Source organism: Micromesistius poutassou, assembly GCF_964030765.1.
Source record: "Micromesistius poutassou genome assembly, chromosome: 9".
Classification (NCBI taxonomy): Eukaryota; Metazoa; Chordata; class Actinopteri; order Gadiformes; family Gadidae; genus Micromesistius; species Micromesistius poutassou.
This window is the reverse complement of record NC_140279.1, coordinates 4209705-4228340: the sequence shown is the minus strand read 5'-3', so window position 1 is coordinate 4228340 and position 18636 is coordinate 4209705. Positions and strand designations below refer to the sequence as shown.

At 46.0% G+C, this 18636-nt stretch overlaps 1 protein-coding gene across 1 annotated transcript in view; it reads left to right on the top strand.

The window, feature by feature from the left end:
• The window catches only part of pde4ba (phosphodiesterase 4B, cAMP-specific a), a gene marked incomplete at its 5' end in the record, with an annotated part of 93730 nt that overhangs the window by 51803 nt on the left and 23291 nt on the right, over positions 1 to 18636 (top strand). The window contains 2 exon segments of the mRNA XM_084473022.1: positions 2 to 72; positions 2006 to 2058. Coding sequence (XP_084329148.1) covers positions 2 to 72; positions 2006 to 2058 — 124 coding nt within the window.

The following is an 18636-nucleotide window of genomic DNA, read 5'->3' as shown; positions in this document are numbered from 1 at the left end:
GGTTCTGGCCAGCCTCCGAAGTGTACGGAACAACTTCACAGTGCTCACCAATGTACAATGTGCCTCAAACAAGTAAGCAGTACCAATGTATATATCTTCGTCTGTTTGTGGTGACATCTTCATTTCAATACGTGACGTTAACTAGGCTTGTTCAGCGTTAACCACAGCTGTCTGGAGTTGGATGCAGACACTCGTTTTATACGTTTATAGATGTGTAAATGGTTCACTTAATAAAAGCCTAGAAGAAGGATAAAACCAGGAAACCTTGCGAATGATTATTGCATGACTTAAGGGCTTTATGGTCCCACGTTCACGCAACGCAAGGGCGTTACGGACCCCTTACGTCCTTGCGGACCCTCCTTGCGTCCACCGCGAGGGCATGACGTGTGCCTCCCAAAAATTGTAACCTTCCGTCGAGGCGACGCAGCCGCAAGGGCTGTGATTGGTCTGCTCACTAAAACCCGACGCAGGACCATAAAGGTTCACGACTACGTCAAAGCGTCTGCGTGGTCCTTGTGTGAACGTGGGACCATAAAGAGGCCCTTTAGTGGTCCGAGGCAAGTTAGTTCAATGACACAATGAAGTGCCTCATCTTTGACACAAGGGGGCAGTGTCTGACTATATATTTTAGATGCTAGGACAGTGCAGCATTGTTTTTGTTGCATAGATGTGAGTTGTTGTCACAGCGACATACAGTGGAAAGGTTTGACTTTATAGTATAACATATTTATATATATATATATATATATATATATATATATATAGCATTGCATATTTAAGATGCATGCATCATTTTGTTTAGCCACATTACATTTCACCTTTCCAAACAATAAACGACTGTAGATGATGTCTGTGCTTCACAAAACACCAATGCTTGTGTAAACTAACATCAAAGTTGTCCATTAAAGTAGACATTGGTTAAATTTTGGATCATTAACAGAATGCTTTTATAGTCGTATCACAGCTCAGCAACGGGGCCCTTTGAGGCCCCTGCAGAAGGGATAGTGTGACCTCATTGTGGCTGGAAGGGCAGGAAATATGGATGGACGACATCCTTCCTCCTCCACTACTGTGTGTGTGTGTGTGTGTGTGTGTGTGTGTGTGTGTGTGTCTGTCCATATGTGTTATGTCTTGCCGAGGCAAATGCATGTGTGTGTGCGAGTGTGTGTGTGTGTGTGTGTGTGTGTGTGTGTGTATATTGTGTTGCTTGGCACTTTTCTTCTCACAAGAACTGTATTGAGCATTGCTTCAGTTGAATACTGATTCTCCCTGACCTAGATTCTGCCTTGACAGCCTTGAGACACACACAGACACACGCGCACTTGCAGGCACACACATAATTGCTGCAAGTTCAATCAAAAAACGTCAACAAAGGTTGTGCACAATCTCAGCACCACTACAGTGTCTCGCGTCAAAAACCCCTCTAACTAGGGGCCTCACTCTCCGCCTGTAAACCTCTTGCTCTCTCGCTCTCTCGCTCTCTTGTTCTCTCTCTCGATCTCCCTGTCTCTCTGTCTCTGTCTTTGTCTCTCTGTATCTCTCTCTCTCTGTCTCTGTCTCTGTCTTTGTCTCTCTCTGTCTCTCTCTGTCTCCGTCTCTCTCTGTCTCTTTCTCTATCTCTATATTGCTCATGCTCCATCTCTCGCTCATACCTATTCTGTTTAAAATGTGTTGAATAAATATATAAAACAATTGTTGTAAAAAGAATGCAGAATTTTGCGAAGACACTTTTAGAGTATTGATCCTAATACTCTTTCCTAATAGTCTTTCTCTCACTCTCTCTGTCTCTCTATCTGAGCTTTCCATTTTTTATTCAAATTGAACAGTTTATTTCAATTGCAACAATTGCTTATTCTTTAATTATATTTAGTTCTCATTTATTTATTAATCCAGGGTTATTTTCTCTTTCTCTTCAGTCATTTAAAAAAAAAATTTCTCGTTAGATCAAGATAATATAAATAATTGTATTTTCAATCCAACTAATCTCGCCCTCTCTGTGTGTTAGGAGATCTCCTGCCGCCACCACCCAGCCCCCCATCACCAGAGTGTGTTTGCCAGGTAAGCGTGGCACCACGTCACACCTGCAGGCCCAGCGCGGCGGTGAGGTAGACGTCTTCCAGCTCTGGGTGTCATGTCCTGCTAGTGTTGTTGTGAGGTTCTGAGGTTGCTAAAGAAGTGCCCTCTACTTCTGCATTTGTGGTGCAAACCATTAACGTCATCAACCTTCCTCAAACACAATGGCAACACTAGCACAATGCCAACCTGGCATCCGTCCGCACACACGCATGCGCGCGCACACACACACACACACACGCACACGCACACATGCACACACACACACACACAAAAAACATGGTTTATATGTGCGTTCATTTAGGCAAATTTTTGTGTGTGTTTGCTAGTGTGCCGTTGTGTGTCTGTGTGTGATGGTATGGATAGATGGAGGTAGGCTAATCCCAGACTGGTTGGATAATGGGTGGTGGTGGGGTGGGGTGTGGTGGGGGGTCTCATTATGGACTCCTTGTCTCCAGATCCAACCCCAATAAAGACAGCAGAACAACAGCCTGAAAAAACCTTCAAGCAAGGTCCATGCAGACGTAGCTGGATACGTTGGATTGACGTAGCTGGATACAGCTGGATTCAATACTGAAGTATTGAATCTCTAGAACTCTTTAACCTTCTAAGAAGCATCATGTTAGAAAGGTGTCAAGAGAGATGTAATTCTTTATTTAATTTTTCTTCATACAGCACATCAAAATCCACGTCATGGCAAAATCCCACATTGAGAACAGAGTGCATGCAAACGCGTGCTTCAATTTGTATGTTTCTTCTGAAATAATGTATATCACACCAAATGCTTTGGGAATGGAGCTGGCTTCAACACATGTGTCTGCCCCGCTACACATGTGAGCATACTACATAACGCACAAAGTATATGCGCAAATGCAGCCACTGTCTATTTACGCATTTATTTTCACAGTTTTAACGGGAAACCGCAAGCTACGTGTTCTTGTAATCGTTTGTGAACATGTGCTTGTGTGTGTGTGTGTGTGTGTGTGTGTGTGTGTGTGTGTGTGTGTGTGTGTGTGTGTGTGTGTGTGCGCTGTGGGCCGGTGTTCCTGTGGCTGTGATTGACGTCAGTGAGCCAGCATGTGGCTTCTGTTGACTTCCTGTTCAAGCAGATGGACCCAGTTTCATCTTCCTGCTTTCTGACCACATTTATGAGGTGCTCCGCGTGTGTGCGTATTTTTGTGTGTGTGTGTGTGTGTGTGTGTGTGTGCGTGTGCACACCCCTGTGTCTAAGTGTGTGCCTGCTTAGCTGACACTATGACACGGTCTGTGACGTCATTCGTTTTTAAGGCAGGTTAACCAAGGACAATGCTTGTTCATAGTGTGTGTCTGCTGGAATGAAGTGACTAAGAATGATTAGCACACAATTTAGTCATTGTGCGTTTTTAATTGTATCTGTCATTATCTGTATCTGTTTTTACCATTATTGTCTACTTTGAATATTCAAATTCAACATAAATAAATGTACATTTATTTTATTGTCAGAGATACCCTGAATTCTCTCTACTCTCCCTCGCTCTTTTGGCTCTCGCTCGCCCGGCTCTCGCTCACCCTCTCTCTCGCCCTCTCTCTCTCTTTTGCGCTCTTTGTCTTCTTCTACAGACTCTTCTCTCTTTCTTATGCATGCTAGTACATCTAGTCTTAAGTCCTCATCAGAGGAGAGGAGCGAGAAGCACAGGAAACAGTTGAGCAGGAAGTGATGATCAGGCTCTTCCTGTGTTGCTGTCCTTAACTGTCGTAACTCAACGGAAAACGTGAGGCACCGTGTGTGTGTGTGTGTGTGTGTGTGTGTGCGTGTGCGTGTGTGTGGACAGTTGTATGTGTCTGGGCACGTGCTTGCACGTGCGGTTGTGTGTGTGTTGGTGTTGTTGTGTGTATGTTTGTGAGTCAAACAATATCAGCCCATAGAGTAAAATAGGATGCAGACAAACAAAGGACTATTGTCTGTGCCCCACACCGCACAAACACGTTCATGCTGACATGATGATTTAATACCGCAATAACACACACATACACACACATAGCAACACAAACACCAAGGTAAACTTGTTGACCCTGTTCAAATCCTATAATATTTATATTAAAGTATCATTATTATTCTTACTATTATAAAAGTGTTTCACAAGGCCTAGAATAGGCTATATATTACTTAATTATAAGTACAGTTAAAGTCAACATAAGTCACCATTTATGTAGTAGTTGTTCTGTTTCAATAGACTGATATGAACTCTGGGTTTATTGTGTGTGTGTGTGTGTGTGTGTGTGTGTGTGTGTGTGTGTGTGTGTGTGTGTGTGTGTGTGTGTGTGTGTGTGTGTGTGTGTGTGTGTGTGTGTGTGTGTCTGGCTCCTCCAGGTCCATTGTAAAGGTGCTTTTGTATGGAACAGGTCCAATGACATTTTCCCCCCAAAAGATACCATGGAGGACCACGTGTCTTACAGTAGCGCTGACTAGAGTCCATGTTTGGACTCTAGTCTGAACCAGAAACACACACACACACACACACACACACACACACACACACACACACACACACACAAATGGTGATGAGTGGAAGTGGAAACACACTGTGGAAATGACACAGTGAGTGGGTCTATGGTGAGATCTTATGCTATCTTTCAAAGAGAGACAAAGATAGTGCTTTGCTATATTGGGTAGCTTGTCACCTGCGATATCAGCCAGGAAAACATCCTCAGCTCCACCGTGGGAGTGTTGGTTAACCGCTTTGGGTCCATTTTCACACATTTGCTAATTAAAGAAGTTCGAAGAAAAAATAGGTTAAAAACAGATTTATGGCCCTTGCTTTGGAGAACATATCTAGCAGACATGTGGGATTTAAACCAGCGCTATCTTTTATTTATTTATTAATTCATAAAGAGATTGTTAGACTGCCAGAAGGTTCTGCGATCGTGTAAACGGTGTAACCGAAGCAATGTCTTCGGAAATCAGGGAATGCAACCTCCATACAATATAAACAATCCTTAGATGACCTCCTTCTCCCTTGTCTGAGTGTTCATTTTTTATTCCTTGTGGTACTTTAGGAATTGGTTATAGTTTAGTAGTTTAGATTGAATTCATACTTTCAGTCTTTTAACATTGGATCACTTCCGTTATTCACTGATTCACTGACACAACACTATGTTGTTTTTAATGGGGAGATGCCGTCATGCTCACACGCTCACACGCTATGCTTACCATATGCGTCCAATTCTGATGGGGGTCAGGCACATTCATGAAAATAATAAATCCCAATTGTGTTCAGGGTTGTTGGCTCATAAAACAGACCACCAAATAAAATCAGAACCAAAATGACCGTCAAGATTACTTTTCTTTTGGAGGCAGTGGTTGGCTCGTGGTGAAGCCTAGCCTCGCATGCTAGCCGCCACAGGGGCAGCTAGCCAATTTGGCGTACATCAAGGCTGTCCACATGATTGTTATTAAATAGCGGACGATGCTCACACAACAAGCCATCAGTAGTGCCAGACAGCGCCTCAGCTGCGTGCAGGAATGTGACACAGGACAACCGGGACAGGAGGAAGAGGGAGGAGGAGGAGGAGGGTGGGAGGAATGAGAAGGGCAAAGGTGGTGGAAGTATGCAATGTAAGGAGGGCTGACCAGAGGCCTTGGTAACTAAAGGCTTAGTTATGGTTCCACATCGACGCAACGCAAGGGGGTTTACGGACCCATTACGTCCTTGCGGACCCTCCTTGCATCCACCGCAAGGGCCTGACATGCGCCTCCCAAAACTTTTGTCCTTGCAACTCAGCTGCAAGGGCTGTGATTGGTCCACTTACTAAAAGCTGACGCAGAACCAAAACAGATTCACGTCAAAGCATTGCGTTGCGTGGACATGGAACCATAACTGAGCCTTAAGCACTGAACAAGCTAAGGTTAATTATATGCACACATACATTGTATCACAACAACACTAAGTTTGATCACCGGCAGCACAGCTTTAATAGTTTTATTAAGGAAAAAGACGTTTACCTTGTCCCCCGTACGGTTGTACGTGCTTCTTGTCACAGTGTTGTTATTAATGCATACATCCTTTAATCCCATGACACGGATGTGTTTCAATAAGCTGAAGGGTCATCCTGTTTAGCTGCATGCGTGAGTCTATGTACTGTATGTACACATGTGATGGGAACCCCCAGAACCAACATCCATCCACTGTAATCATCTTAATCTTACAAACCGAACACACAACCATGGTCACTATTCACACACACACACACTCACACGCACACGCGCACGCGCACGCGCATGCACACCCACTCACACTCATACACACACATGCACACTTGCACACACGCTCAGTGGAGAACAGTTACGTGAACATAAACAATCGATCCCCTAGCATAGGATTCAGGTCAAGTGTCCTCGTGGAGATCAGGAGGATGTCACTGAAGGGCTAGCATTCTTACATCCCTTAGTAGGTAGCAAGCTATCTATCTGAGCTGGCTTTCTCCCCCTCTACTTGTCTGCACATCTTCAAAAGGCCAATGTGCACCAGTTGCTATGGAAACAACTTCTTTCTTCCTCTATTTCCTTCACTGTCTCCCCCCCCCCCCCCCCCTCCCTTCCCGCCACAACCTCTCCTTCCACCCACCCATGTTGTTTTCCCTTCCCTTAAGCCATACTTAGCTGCATGTGTCGGGAATCCCACTCTCCCTGACTCCCCTATCCTTCTGTGTTGCTAGCTCACAAGGCAGCTAGCAACTAGCCACCACTATTTCAGTCCCTGGGCTTCTAGTGTTACCCCTCTCTTCCCGGATTTACTACTACCCGCCACCTCTGATCATTGGAGCAGCCTTGGCAGTGGATAGGGCTAGGGTTAGAGGAGTGGAGGGGGTGCAGTCGGTGGTCCGGCAGGCCGACCTGACTGCCGGACCAGAGGGTTCACGGAGAGAGCAGCTTGTTAGCGGAGACACGGTGACCTCTCTTCAACAGCCGTCATCACAGACGGCCAAGGCCAAACGTTTGCTCACATAGCCCTCATTATCCAACGCGAGGTTTGCTTTGATCAAACAATTATCATCGTTGTGTCTTTATAATAGATGAAAACAGTGGTCCAGACTCTAGCAGATGATTGGGAAACCTGGCATTCAGAAATACATAGAGAGGGAGGGAGGGAGAGGGAGGGAGGGAGAGAGACCCTAAAGTTCGTGTGGGACAAGTCAAGAGTAAGAGCGGCTCAGGCTTGTGTGATTATGTTTTACGTGCGTTGGACAGTTATTCATGTTTCTTGACTATAAAACGTTCTCACGTTGCCTGGATAGAGGTCATGGAGGTGCCCTGTGGGTTTGTACTCTGACCCTTCTGTGAAACGTGAACAGCGAGATGTGATGGGGGATGCATGCGTTGGTTTGTCGCGAAGTAGTATGTGCAGCTGTGTGCTCAGTTGCAGTGTGTTACCTGTGTGTAAATACGTACTTATAAGAGTATTCGTCATCCATTCCACACTGGGTGACCTCTATTAGTCACCTCCAGGAGAGTCCTATCCTGTTATATCCAATGGTTTATCTAGAAACGCGACCACAGACATTCGATGCTGTGCTCTACGTGAATCAAGGACTTTATTAAAAAGAGGTGTGTGCGTGGTGCAGAGGCTTTAACTGCTCATGACACGTGTGATGTCATGGGCTGCAAAAGGTTGAGGGCTGCTCCTCACACAATGAGTGCAGCATGTCATTGTGAGGCGGTGCAGGCTGCAGCTCCAGGGAATTGTAGCGGGGGGACCTCATGCATGAGGTCATCTCAGCGAGCGGACCGGGTTGAACAGAGTCTTCCAGTGGGGGGCTCCTCCCATGTCTTCCTGCAGCACAAAGAGACCTACGTCAATATGAGCCCGGAGGCCCCCCCAGGTGGGGTAGATAGGAGCAACGAGAGAGAGAGAGAGAGAGAGAGAGAGAGAGAGAGAGAGAGAGAGAGAGAGAGAGAGAGAGAGAGAGAGAGAGAGAGAGAGAGAGAGAGAGAGAGACCGAGCGAGAGAGAGAGACTGAGAGAGAGAGAGAGAGAGAGAGACCGAGAGAGAGAGAGCGAGAGAGAGAGAGTCTAAGTGGTGCTTTACAAAACAGGATGGCCCTCTCTCTGGTTCCAAAAAGCTTAGCAGGTGCATTGTTTGTGTGTGTGTGTGTGTGTGTGTGTGTGTGTGTGTGTGTGTGTGTGTGTGTGTGTGTGTGTGTGTGTGTGTGTGTGTGTGTGTGTGTGTGTGTGTGTGTGTGTGTGTGTGTGTGTGTGTGCAGGAGTAGTGTGTTCGTGTTTCCGCACGAGTGTGTGTTTGTGCGTGTTTCACACAGACACCTGCTGACAGAGGAAGTCGTTGCTGAGCATGTTTGTGTCACTAATGAGGAAATAGGCCAGTCGGGCAACACACACACACACACACACACACACACACACACACACACACACACACACACCGAGAGACACACACACACACACACACGTACAGGCCTCCTATGAGATCTCCCAGTAGCAGTCCATCCATCTCTCTGTGTGGACAGATGACTTCCCTCAGAGCGGCCCCGTTGACAAAGGGCCGCTCCAGACCTGCGTCACAGGCCCCGGTCCGGCCGCTCATGTCATTGTTGTCCCCTGTATTGAATGACTTAACACTGGCCCTGCAGAACAGGCCTCACATGCCCCTGGTGCACACCTGCCGTCCTGGACCGAGAACTAAGATGTCTGGGAACCGTCACTCAAGAGAAGAGATGGTAGATCGGCTGTGTTGATTTGCTATGGAGATGATGGATGATAGAGACTGTGCTGCATTACTGGTTCGGTCCAACGTCTTGGTCTGCGTGTTTGTTTTGTGATCTGTTCATTATTTTATCCGTTTCAGATGAAGACGTTATTGAAACAAAGCTATGTTTGTATATGATGACAGTTAATTCCATCAAAAGTCACCCAGAAGAGAAAGAAGGCTGGAGTTCAGAGAAAGAAAGTGTTCTTAACATACAGTATTCCAGTGAAAACACATCTTATACCCCCCTTTCCCAGGAAGCCAATCAGATTTCAGCACTGCTGTGTATGTAAAAGAAAAAAAAGAAGAGGAAAACCGAGGTCGGAACTTTTCTTCTGGTCCTTAGTACTTCTGTGACGGTCTCTCTCTCTCTCTGTCTCTCTCCCTCTGACTCTCTCTCTCTGTCTCTCTCTCACTGACTCTCTCTCACTGACTCTCTCTCTCTCTCTCTCTCTCTCTCTCTCTCTCTCTCTCTCTCTCTCTCTCTCTCTCTCTCTGACTCGTCGGTTCTAGAAGCCCCCGGCGCCTGCCGTCCACTCAGGCCCCGCTGTGCGCTCCGCCCCGGGCCATGTTTATCTGGGTGACGGTGCTACTCTGTGTTTGCACACGTGAACGCTTCTCTTGCATCACTTGCTCAGTGTCCAGACGTAGGCAGCGTTCCTGTGTGTGTGTGTGTGTGTGTGTGTGTGTGTGTGAGCTACCACCTAGCGTACACCGGTTGGGACGACAGATGTGGGTGACTGTGTGTTTGTTCTCCGAGGGACGATGAGGAATATCGCGACCTGCCTCTAAACTGCCTGCTGCCCCCTGCTCCAGCCACCCCACCACCCCCCAGCCCCGTCTCAACAGCTCTTGGAGACAGGGTCACGTCACCGACAATATTTACTATATCTGCTGGTGTCTCCATAGAGCTCCAGAGATTTACAGTAACTCTGTGTGTGCGTGTGTGCGTATGTGTGAGTGTGTGTGTGTGTGCTGTGTTTCAGCATCCCATTCATCCCCACACTAGCTCATTATTCCACAATGCTGTATCGTATTACTGATATGATGCAGCCTGGGAAATGTCTGCCATCAATAGTCTCCAATCATACAGACAGTGGATAGATTAAGCCCGACAAGCAACCATTAACTGGAATATTACTTAAACTCTCTCCGCCTCCCCTAGCGTAACTGGTCCCTGGTGAGTGTTTTGGAGAAGCACATATTGATGTAATGTCACTGGAGTGTTGCACACCCCTATAAGACTAATCTCTGAATGCTTTTTAACAAGCAATTGGCTGCAGGTGATTTCATGCATACGGCACAAATGTGGAGGAATCTCTTCACAATCCACTTTAAATCCACTTCACCAGTTTGTACCAAGACATAACGTATTGTATACGTGCCATCTATATTTGCACATTGTTTCTAATTCAGGAAGCACCTATCTTTCGTTCTCCTTGGGCCAGCACCCAGTCACCCTTCTCATCTGAGGTTCAGTGCATGCTGTCCATGGTTGCCCTGACCTTCACCAGAGTCAGGCCTTCACAGCCTTTCTACCTGTGAGGGTTATGCAACCTCCCCTTCTGGCTCCCTCCATCTCCCCTCCTCTTTCTCTTTGACGTCACAGAGAAATAGATTGGATGTCCTGGCGCACACAGTTCCATCACTATGGAATTGGTAATTGTGTGTGTGTGTGTGTGTGTGTGTGTGTGTGTGTGTGTGTGTGTGTGTGTGTGTGTGTGTGTGTGTGTGTGTGTGTGTGTGGAGAAGAGTGGATAGCAGCGGCATGTGTCTGTTCAAACTGTCTTACGTAAGGTACCAAGCTAATTACCACATGATAATGAAAGGACACTCGTGTTACGGTGTGTGTGTGTGTGTGTGTGGCTCCATTCTTGTGTGTGTGTGTGTGTGTGTGTGTGTGTGTGTGTGTGTGTGTGTGTGTGTGTGTGTGTGTGTGTGTGTGTGTGTGTGTGTGTGTGTGTGTGTGTGTGTGTGGCGGGCATGTGTGTGTGTTTGTGTTTTGATACAGTATATATAAAGGCTTCGGTGTGGCCTTGTGCATCTCCACATCTACTGAACTGAGATATGCAGGAATGTGGGTCGATGCCTCTCATATGTGTATATGCCGATATGAATGATGACAAGGAGTACTGTTAAGATTGTTTCCTGTTAGTTGTGCATTTTGACAACTAATTAATCACAATTAGTGATTAGTGATTAATCACAATCACTACAACAAAGCAGAGTCCTATGTAAGCTATTTTCTGGGAATAAGTTTTCCTATAAAGGATTCTTCAGTTCAATATCTCGCTTATATCCAACACAACATTCATACTATGTGAGCGGTGATAAGAGTCATTGTTTTACTATGGAAAACCTTCCTAGAGTCTCACACTGTCCCACAACAACAGGCTAGGGCAAGGCCCTGGCCTGCAAGGCTCGGGTGTCATAAACAAGCCTGAGTGCCAGCAGTACTGCCCGATCCACGGCTATCAAAACCAGCTGGGAGCGCAGTCGTCTGGCACCCTGCCCGGGGAATCCACCCGGGATTCACCGGAGGACGGTCAGCCTCGCATGCGTCAGTCGCTGAGGCCTAGCGGTGCGCTATCGCCGTGTTGTGACTCGGCGAGAGAGATAAAGGCATGGTGTGCATGTCGGAGGCTGTGACGATCTGGAGGCATCGTGTTCCCCCGTACGGGCGAAATGCCATTATCTGATGTGTGCGTACGTGTTGAGGTTTTATTCCGGCCTTCATGCCAACGTCAGGTGATCGTTGGATTGTTGTTTGTTTGGAAGAAAGGATGTGTTGCACTTTGTATTGGGGCTGAGCAGTGGTGTGAAGAGGTGGTGAAATAATGGATGTGTTTTGACACTGTGCTTCCCTAATGTTTTAACCCAATCCACATCTTCCTGTTTTTTCATCGTATCCCATAGGAGTAGGTAGTAGTAGTTTTCTTATGGCGACCAATCATTAGTTAGTAGATAATCACTATTGGAATATAAGGGCCTAAAAAAATATGCATCATCAAATATGTATATCTTATAAGTCAGCAATCTCCTGCAATATGCATTCCCAAAGTGTGGTCCCCAGCCCAGGTTGGGAACCTTTTCTACCGGTATTTGGGGAATTTCCAGTTTTTAACAGATGTGTGATGTCGCTGTTGTTGTTCCAACATTGCTGTGACCTCCCTTTGACCTCGATTGTCTTACTGATACTGATAATACATCATTATAAGACCGAGCATGGAAGCCAACAACATGTCAACCATGCTAGTTTTAGGCTTGAACATTTATGGCAAAATGGCGATCTTGCAAACTACAGAGGTCGGGAGAATTTAATGAACGTACATCATGAAAGTGAAATACTTGCTAAATGCACAGAAACTGCATGTAGAAGGTTCTCCATTTCACTGAGACCAAATAACAAGAAAAGCTGTTTGATCATTGGGGCAGAAGATCTAGGAAAACATTGTATTATTGCCTACATCCATCTGTGCACAACCAATGTCGAAGACGATTGTCTGAGGGGTCCCGTCTAAAGAAAACATATTGTTCAACATATTTTTCTAGTCTAATATTTCAGGCAAGATGGTATGTAATTCTCAATCCATCTCAATAAGTATCATGAGTGACACTATACATTCACATACAAATCGAATCATATGACCTCATGTTTAAACAGAAATGTCCTGAGGCCGAGTTCTGTTCAGTAAACTGTGTAACGGTCTGTAATACTATTAACTGAGTTGTTATTGTTTCTGTTCAGATGCAATCTTTAAATCTAGTTATTCAGCTCCGTCAAGCTGGTGTGGGGAGGGTTATCCACCATGAGGGTGGGTGCTGCTCAGGGACCCAACGTTTGCTTCCAAACAAGTGATTCCAGCTGGGATTCGATACTGAGAGTTTAAATTCCTGGAAAGCATTGACAGCCTATAAACCCATTACTAACGGACCACAACATGGGACAATTCCCAAACAGATATCCATCATCATCTGTATTATGTTTCTGCTTCTCAGCAGTCAGCAGTCAATAACTAAGCAAACCAACGACCTTACCACCTAAAATGTGGGTTGTTGTTTGCCAGGGAGGTTTGAACTTTAAGATATGACAAAACTCCTCATGCACCACACATGGTGGGTTGAATAGGACCTGAGCAGAATGCAAAGATAAAATAGAGACCACAGCTATACACAAAACAGCTCTACTGAATACGCTTTTGAGGTTTGCGCATGTGTAAGTGTGTGAGAATGTGTGGGTTAGTGCGTGCGTCTTGTATACGTGTGTGTGTGTGTGTGTGTGTGTGTGTGTGTGTGTGTGTGTGTGTGTGTGTGTGTGTGTGTGTGTGTGTGTGTGTGTGTGTGTGTGTGTGTGTGTGTGTGTGAGAGAGTGTGGTTTCATGATCACTTCAGCAGCTGTTTTTGAAGAAACCTTTTTAAGGCAGATAAATGTAGCTGGAACGTACTCTACCTTGTTGTTCCTTGTTAAGGAAGTTGAATGTGTCAGAATTTTACTATTACTTGTTGTAGTTCCTTGTTATGTCAGATGAATAATGAATGTAGTCTAACCAGAAAAGGAGAAGTTCTACAATGAAATAGTTAATCAGAATGAGGTCTGCTTCTCCTTTTTTTTTTCTTCCTCACTAACCTCAATGTTCTTTGACCACTGCGCCCTTCAGTCAAATTTAGATTTAGCAGATCATTGTTTTATTTTTTTATTTTTACATTTTTTTATCAGTGGCACCTTTGTGAACAAAAGTGAGCAAACACAGACCATGTGTGTTTCCCCGAGAGTTGCGTCTGTTACACTGAACTCCGCTCCAGTTTCTCACAGTGTGGGATTTGCCGTGCTCTTAGTGGGTTCCATGCCGGGTTTTGCTCGCAGCCCTGCCACAGAGTGAAAGCTGGAAGCTGCACTCTGTAAGTATTTGAATTATGTCATTGACGTCAGCACGGTCATAAAAGAGACTGCTGCCCTTCCCCTGAAGTATTCTCCTGCCAGCAGGCCTGTTCAACTCTGCACATATGGACTCCGTAGCTCTGCTCATCGACAGAACCTTGTGTAGCAGGGGACTGTCCCGGTCTGCACTGTATATGCCTGAACTGTCTTTTAATACTATAGTGTGAATTGATCTATGTCTCTATGAATTGATTGTGATGGAGAGACTGCATCGCTCTAGCTCTGCGCTTGTCCTTTAGGGATATTAGGGTTGGCTGAACGGCTGGTCAGGACCCTGCAGAGAACGTACTGAACGGATTATCGGTTTTATTTTCAAAGGCAAGACCTGTGAGCCCCATTCAACCCTTTTATAACATGAGACCAGACACCGAAGAAAAAGAAACAAAAGATCAAATGTAGTTAGTGTAATACTTGTGTGTGTGTGTGTGTGTGTGTGTGTGTGCCCAGGGTCGGTGAGCAAGGCACCCCGGCGCCACAGTGCAGCCGTAGCATTCATCGCATGTGATGAGCTGATCAGCAAAACGTGTGTTTTCACTCCAACCCCCAACTCGATGTCCTGAGCTATTCATCACGGCTCGGAGTTTCCACCCAAATGCTGTTCTTCCCTCGCTGCGCTCCGCACCTCTGGGTAAAATGAGTGCCGTGCGGAGCTCTTTAGATTTGGAACTTTTTTTTTTTCATTGTACATGTAACCACCGGCATCCATCATTTTTCATCACCCTTTAAAAAAATCCCAATGCTAAAGGGACACTCCTCTGCTGAGCACAGTGTGGACAGCTGAGCGCGCCGTCCATGACTAAAGCTGAATTGGGTTAGCCGCCTCTGTAATTGTCCTTTAGGGGCCTTAATGCAGCTCACTGAGGCCATTCAATACTGCTGCTGTACCAACGGAGCGGTTCACTCCAGGTGCCGCCGAGCACCTGGAGCACCAAACGCCTGCTCTGCTCCTGTAGACAGCTTGTGTGTGTGTGTGTGTGTGTGTTGGTGCTTTGTGAAGGGTCTTGTGTTGCGGACACGAGAGAGGAACAGTATGAGGTCTCGCTAGGGAGAGTGTTTAAGTGTTTTATTGGGCAGGTTTTTTTACGGCCGCCTGCTCAGTGAAGAGGAATGGGAGCCGAAGACATCAACGAGAAAGGTGTATCGTACAATATAGAACATTGATAAGACTAATCCCATAGGCTGATGTGTCACATGGCTCTCCTCCCTTGTTTGGTGTGCGTGTTTGAGGTCTGTGTATGGTGTGTGTGTGTGTGTGTGCGTGTGGGGTCCTTGTTGGTGAAATTGGTGTTTAAAGGCTGCCCCAGTCGTGTGTACATCCTCTCCACTCACAGGGAGGCTGAGAAGAACTATCACTGGCATGGCCAAAAGACATCTCAATATTGATTCTGATACTATTTCCCGAACCTAGATGATAAAATAGGTTTTAAAAAAAGGTTCTAAATATAAGTCTTTAACGCCTCCTCCTACTTGCTTAATTTCCCAACACAAATAATACACTTGTGTGGTTATTTCACCACTCAAATCCTTCTGTGACAGGGTTGCATATTGGACATATTGCAAACTTCTACCTTCAACCTCCTTAAGGAGCCAACCGGGCACTGCTACGGGCTGAGCACCCTCCTCTCTCTCTCTCTCCCTCTACGTCTCTCTCTCTCTCTCTCTCTCTCTCTCTCTCTTTCTCTTGTTCACCCTCTCTGATTTCTCTTTGACTCTCTCTCTCTCTCTCTCTCTCTCTCTCTCTCTCTCTCTCTCTCTCTCTCTCTCTCTCTCTCTCTCTCTCTCTCTCTCTCTCAGATTTTTCTCCAGAGAAAGAGAGAAGGAGAAGGAGGGAGAGGGTTCAAGGTTTCAGTCTGGCACCCTCTATCTCCTTCTGTTCCTGGAAACAGACGGCTAGATGCCTGAACACCACCACCACCACCACCTCGTCACCGAGCCGAGTGGCTTGGCCGTGCCGCGGTTCTCCCTGCGTCATTGTTTACGGTGTGGTGTCTGCCCATATGGGTCTGCTGGGACAGCTTTCACCACGCCCGCAAAGCCAGATCGCCCTTTGCATTTGCCCGAATGCAGTTTGTTAAATGAAGGAGGGTGGGAGGGATTGTGTGCTGTAGTTAGATCCAGACAAAATACCCAAATGGAAAAAACAAAAGGATGGGTCTTTCAGTCTATCTGTCTGTCTGTCTGTCTGTCTGTCTGTCTTCCACCTGTCTTTCTGTTTTACTGTCTGTCTGCCTGACTGTCTGTCAGTTGATCTACCTGTCCGTCTACTATTCTGTCTAACCTGTCTGCCTTTCTTTTTTTTTTTGCAAACACACAGACCTTGGATGACCTTATAGAATATACTACAGTACACACCACGTATAACGTCTGTGTCTGTGGGTGTTATCACTTTAAAGTTTACAGAATTGCGCCATTCAATGTCAATCTCCCTTGATGATAGAGAGATAAAGGACTCTCTGTCGACTGTGGGAACTACCACTCTCACTCGGAAATAATCTTCAGAAATGGGGGATGCGTATGTATATCAGTGTACATCAGTGTGGGGGTATTTGTATTGGTGTGGGTGTGTGTGCGCATGTGTGATCAGTCTGTGGGCCAATGGTGTATGATGGAAATCCCCGGCCGTGAGTCTGCTGTATCTCTCACTCTTTCTCTTTCAATTTCTCAAAGCCAAAAACATTTTTCTAGAAATTGCTGTCGACATCCCGTGTCATTTATCGTTGCCCAACAGTGACAGGAGATATGGCAAAACGAAAATCTCCTACGTCATTTCACCCCCCACGTACCAACGACAACACTGCCCTCAGCTCATTCAGACGCCTCATCCCCGCCCACATCCCCCCCGCCCCACCTTAGAAGTTTACCTCTTTCACAACTCTGGAGGAGCTGTTATGAGTTGTTTCTGATATTGAGTTGTGTCATCGCCGGGCGCTGTGCCTTTCATGTCTGCGTCCTGGTTGTTGTGACGTGCCGCTGAAATGCAGTGACACGGTATGTAGGTCCCGTGACCTTTGGTTGTGTCTCCAGAATATGGGTAAATGCATATTCTATTTCTGGGTCAGGACTTATTGACTAATGAAAGACACATGTGGGACCTGAGGCTAGACCCGTTGAGAACCACTGTTTTAAGTAACCTTGTTTCTAATGCCTGACAGCATCCTGTTCGCTGATCATGACCAAATTTGGATTTGTATGTCAAAAAATGACCAACCGGGTTTACCGTCAATCTACTGCGATCTGGTTCATGTGAGAAGCTTTTTGTTATATTTTAACAAGTAATAAGTTAATAAGTAGGTGTGGAGCCCGTTTCTTTAATATTACACGGGGTATATTCCTAACACAAACTAGCTACACTACACATATTCGGCCTTATAGAAATACCAACAATCCCATGCTCTTTCACTCTGCCTCTACGCCTGTCTGTGTGGCGGGAGGGCGGTGTGTGTGTCAGGGGCCTCTGGTGTTTGAGAGAGCAAACAGGAGCTGCTGCCGTCTTTGATGGGGCCGAAGTCAGAGCGAAGGACAACATTCTACGCCGCTGCGCTAAGGTCGCATCCGCGCACATCCTGCCCGCAGTGTTGTGCTCGGCAGCTAGGAGACCACCAGTACACACACACCACACAGGGGCCAGACTGTGTGTGTGTGTGCGTGTCTGTGCACCAGACGTGCACAGACACGCACACACTCTGACTCAATTTCAACCTTGAATTACAGACAGTGTGGTAGGTGTTAAAAAAAAAAATGCAAACGAATGCTCGTGTTTTCGCTAATTTCACTTCAGAAGACTTACCAGAACGGGCCCCGTTAACAGCTCCATGTGTTTCACTGAGGTAATACGTTGACGTCACAAAGCCAGAAAACTCATGAAGACTCAACTCTTGTGAACATGTGTCTATTGAAGTCACATAAAAGCACATTCCAAAGGGCTGATCTAAGCAGTTTAATGAGAGGCAATTGGTTCAAGATAAATCCAAAAAGTTGAAAAGACACCGTAACCTGTGTTCATTTCATTTGAAAAGTATATGAAAGTGTTTGTATATCTATGGGCCTTATTCACTGAGCCGTCATCTAGGTCGGTTTTCCCTACCAGCTAGTGTTTACAACAAAGATGGCTGCTCAGTGAATAAGGCCCATAGATGGCCGCTGTGTGTTAAAGAGTAAGTGAACCCCTTGTGTTAGCTCCAATTCGAACACTGAGATATAAAGAAATGCGATTTGGGCTTCTAGTTCTAGGAAGGAGGGGGGGGTATGTTATTTCCTTGGCTATGACATTATGATCATTATGACCAATACATATTACCTGACACTTTAAGTGCCGCTGTTTTGCAGGAGCGTTTTCATCATCTGTGTTGTAAATTGAATTTGGCGTTACACAGTGGCGTAGACTAAGCCTGGAAATCCAGACCCACATCTAGAAAGCTGTAGGGTCTGGCAACGAGTGATGAAAATGGCCCAACTCGAGGGGCGGCACCAAGCATACATTTGAAAATATCACTGCACGTATTGGATAACACTACGACCAATCAGAAGAATAGAAGGGGTGACGTATCCAGACCAGCGGAGCTAACCAATAGATAAGACTCTTGCCATATCCAGTTGGTAAAACAGCAACACATTTGGCCCGCCTATATCAGATACACGATGTGATCGGAGAATCGGGGAGTGAGTATATTGCTTATTCCCAGAGTGACTCACTGAGCAAATTTAAATTGTGCTCTCGCTAGAAATCTGGATTTCTAGGGTAGCGTAGACTGGCATTACACTAGAACCCTCTCTTGAACATCAAATTCAACCGCTGCCTGTACGGAGCTCCACATACACACACACCATGGCATTCTACAATTAAGGTCAGAGAAGCTTACCCCTCTCTCGCTGCAATCAACATCA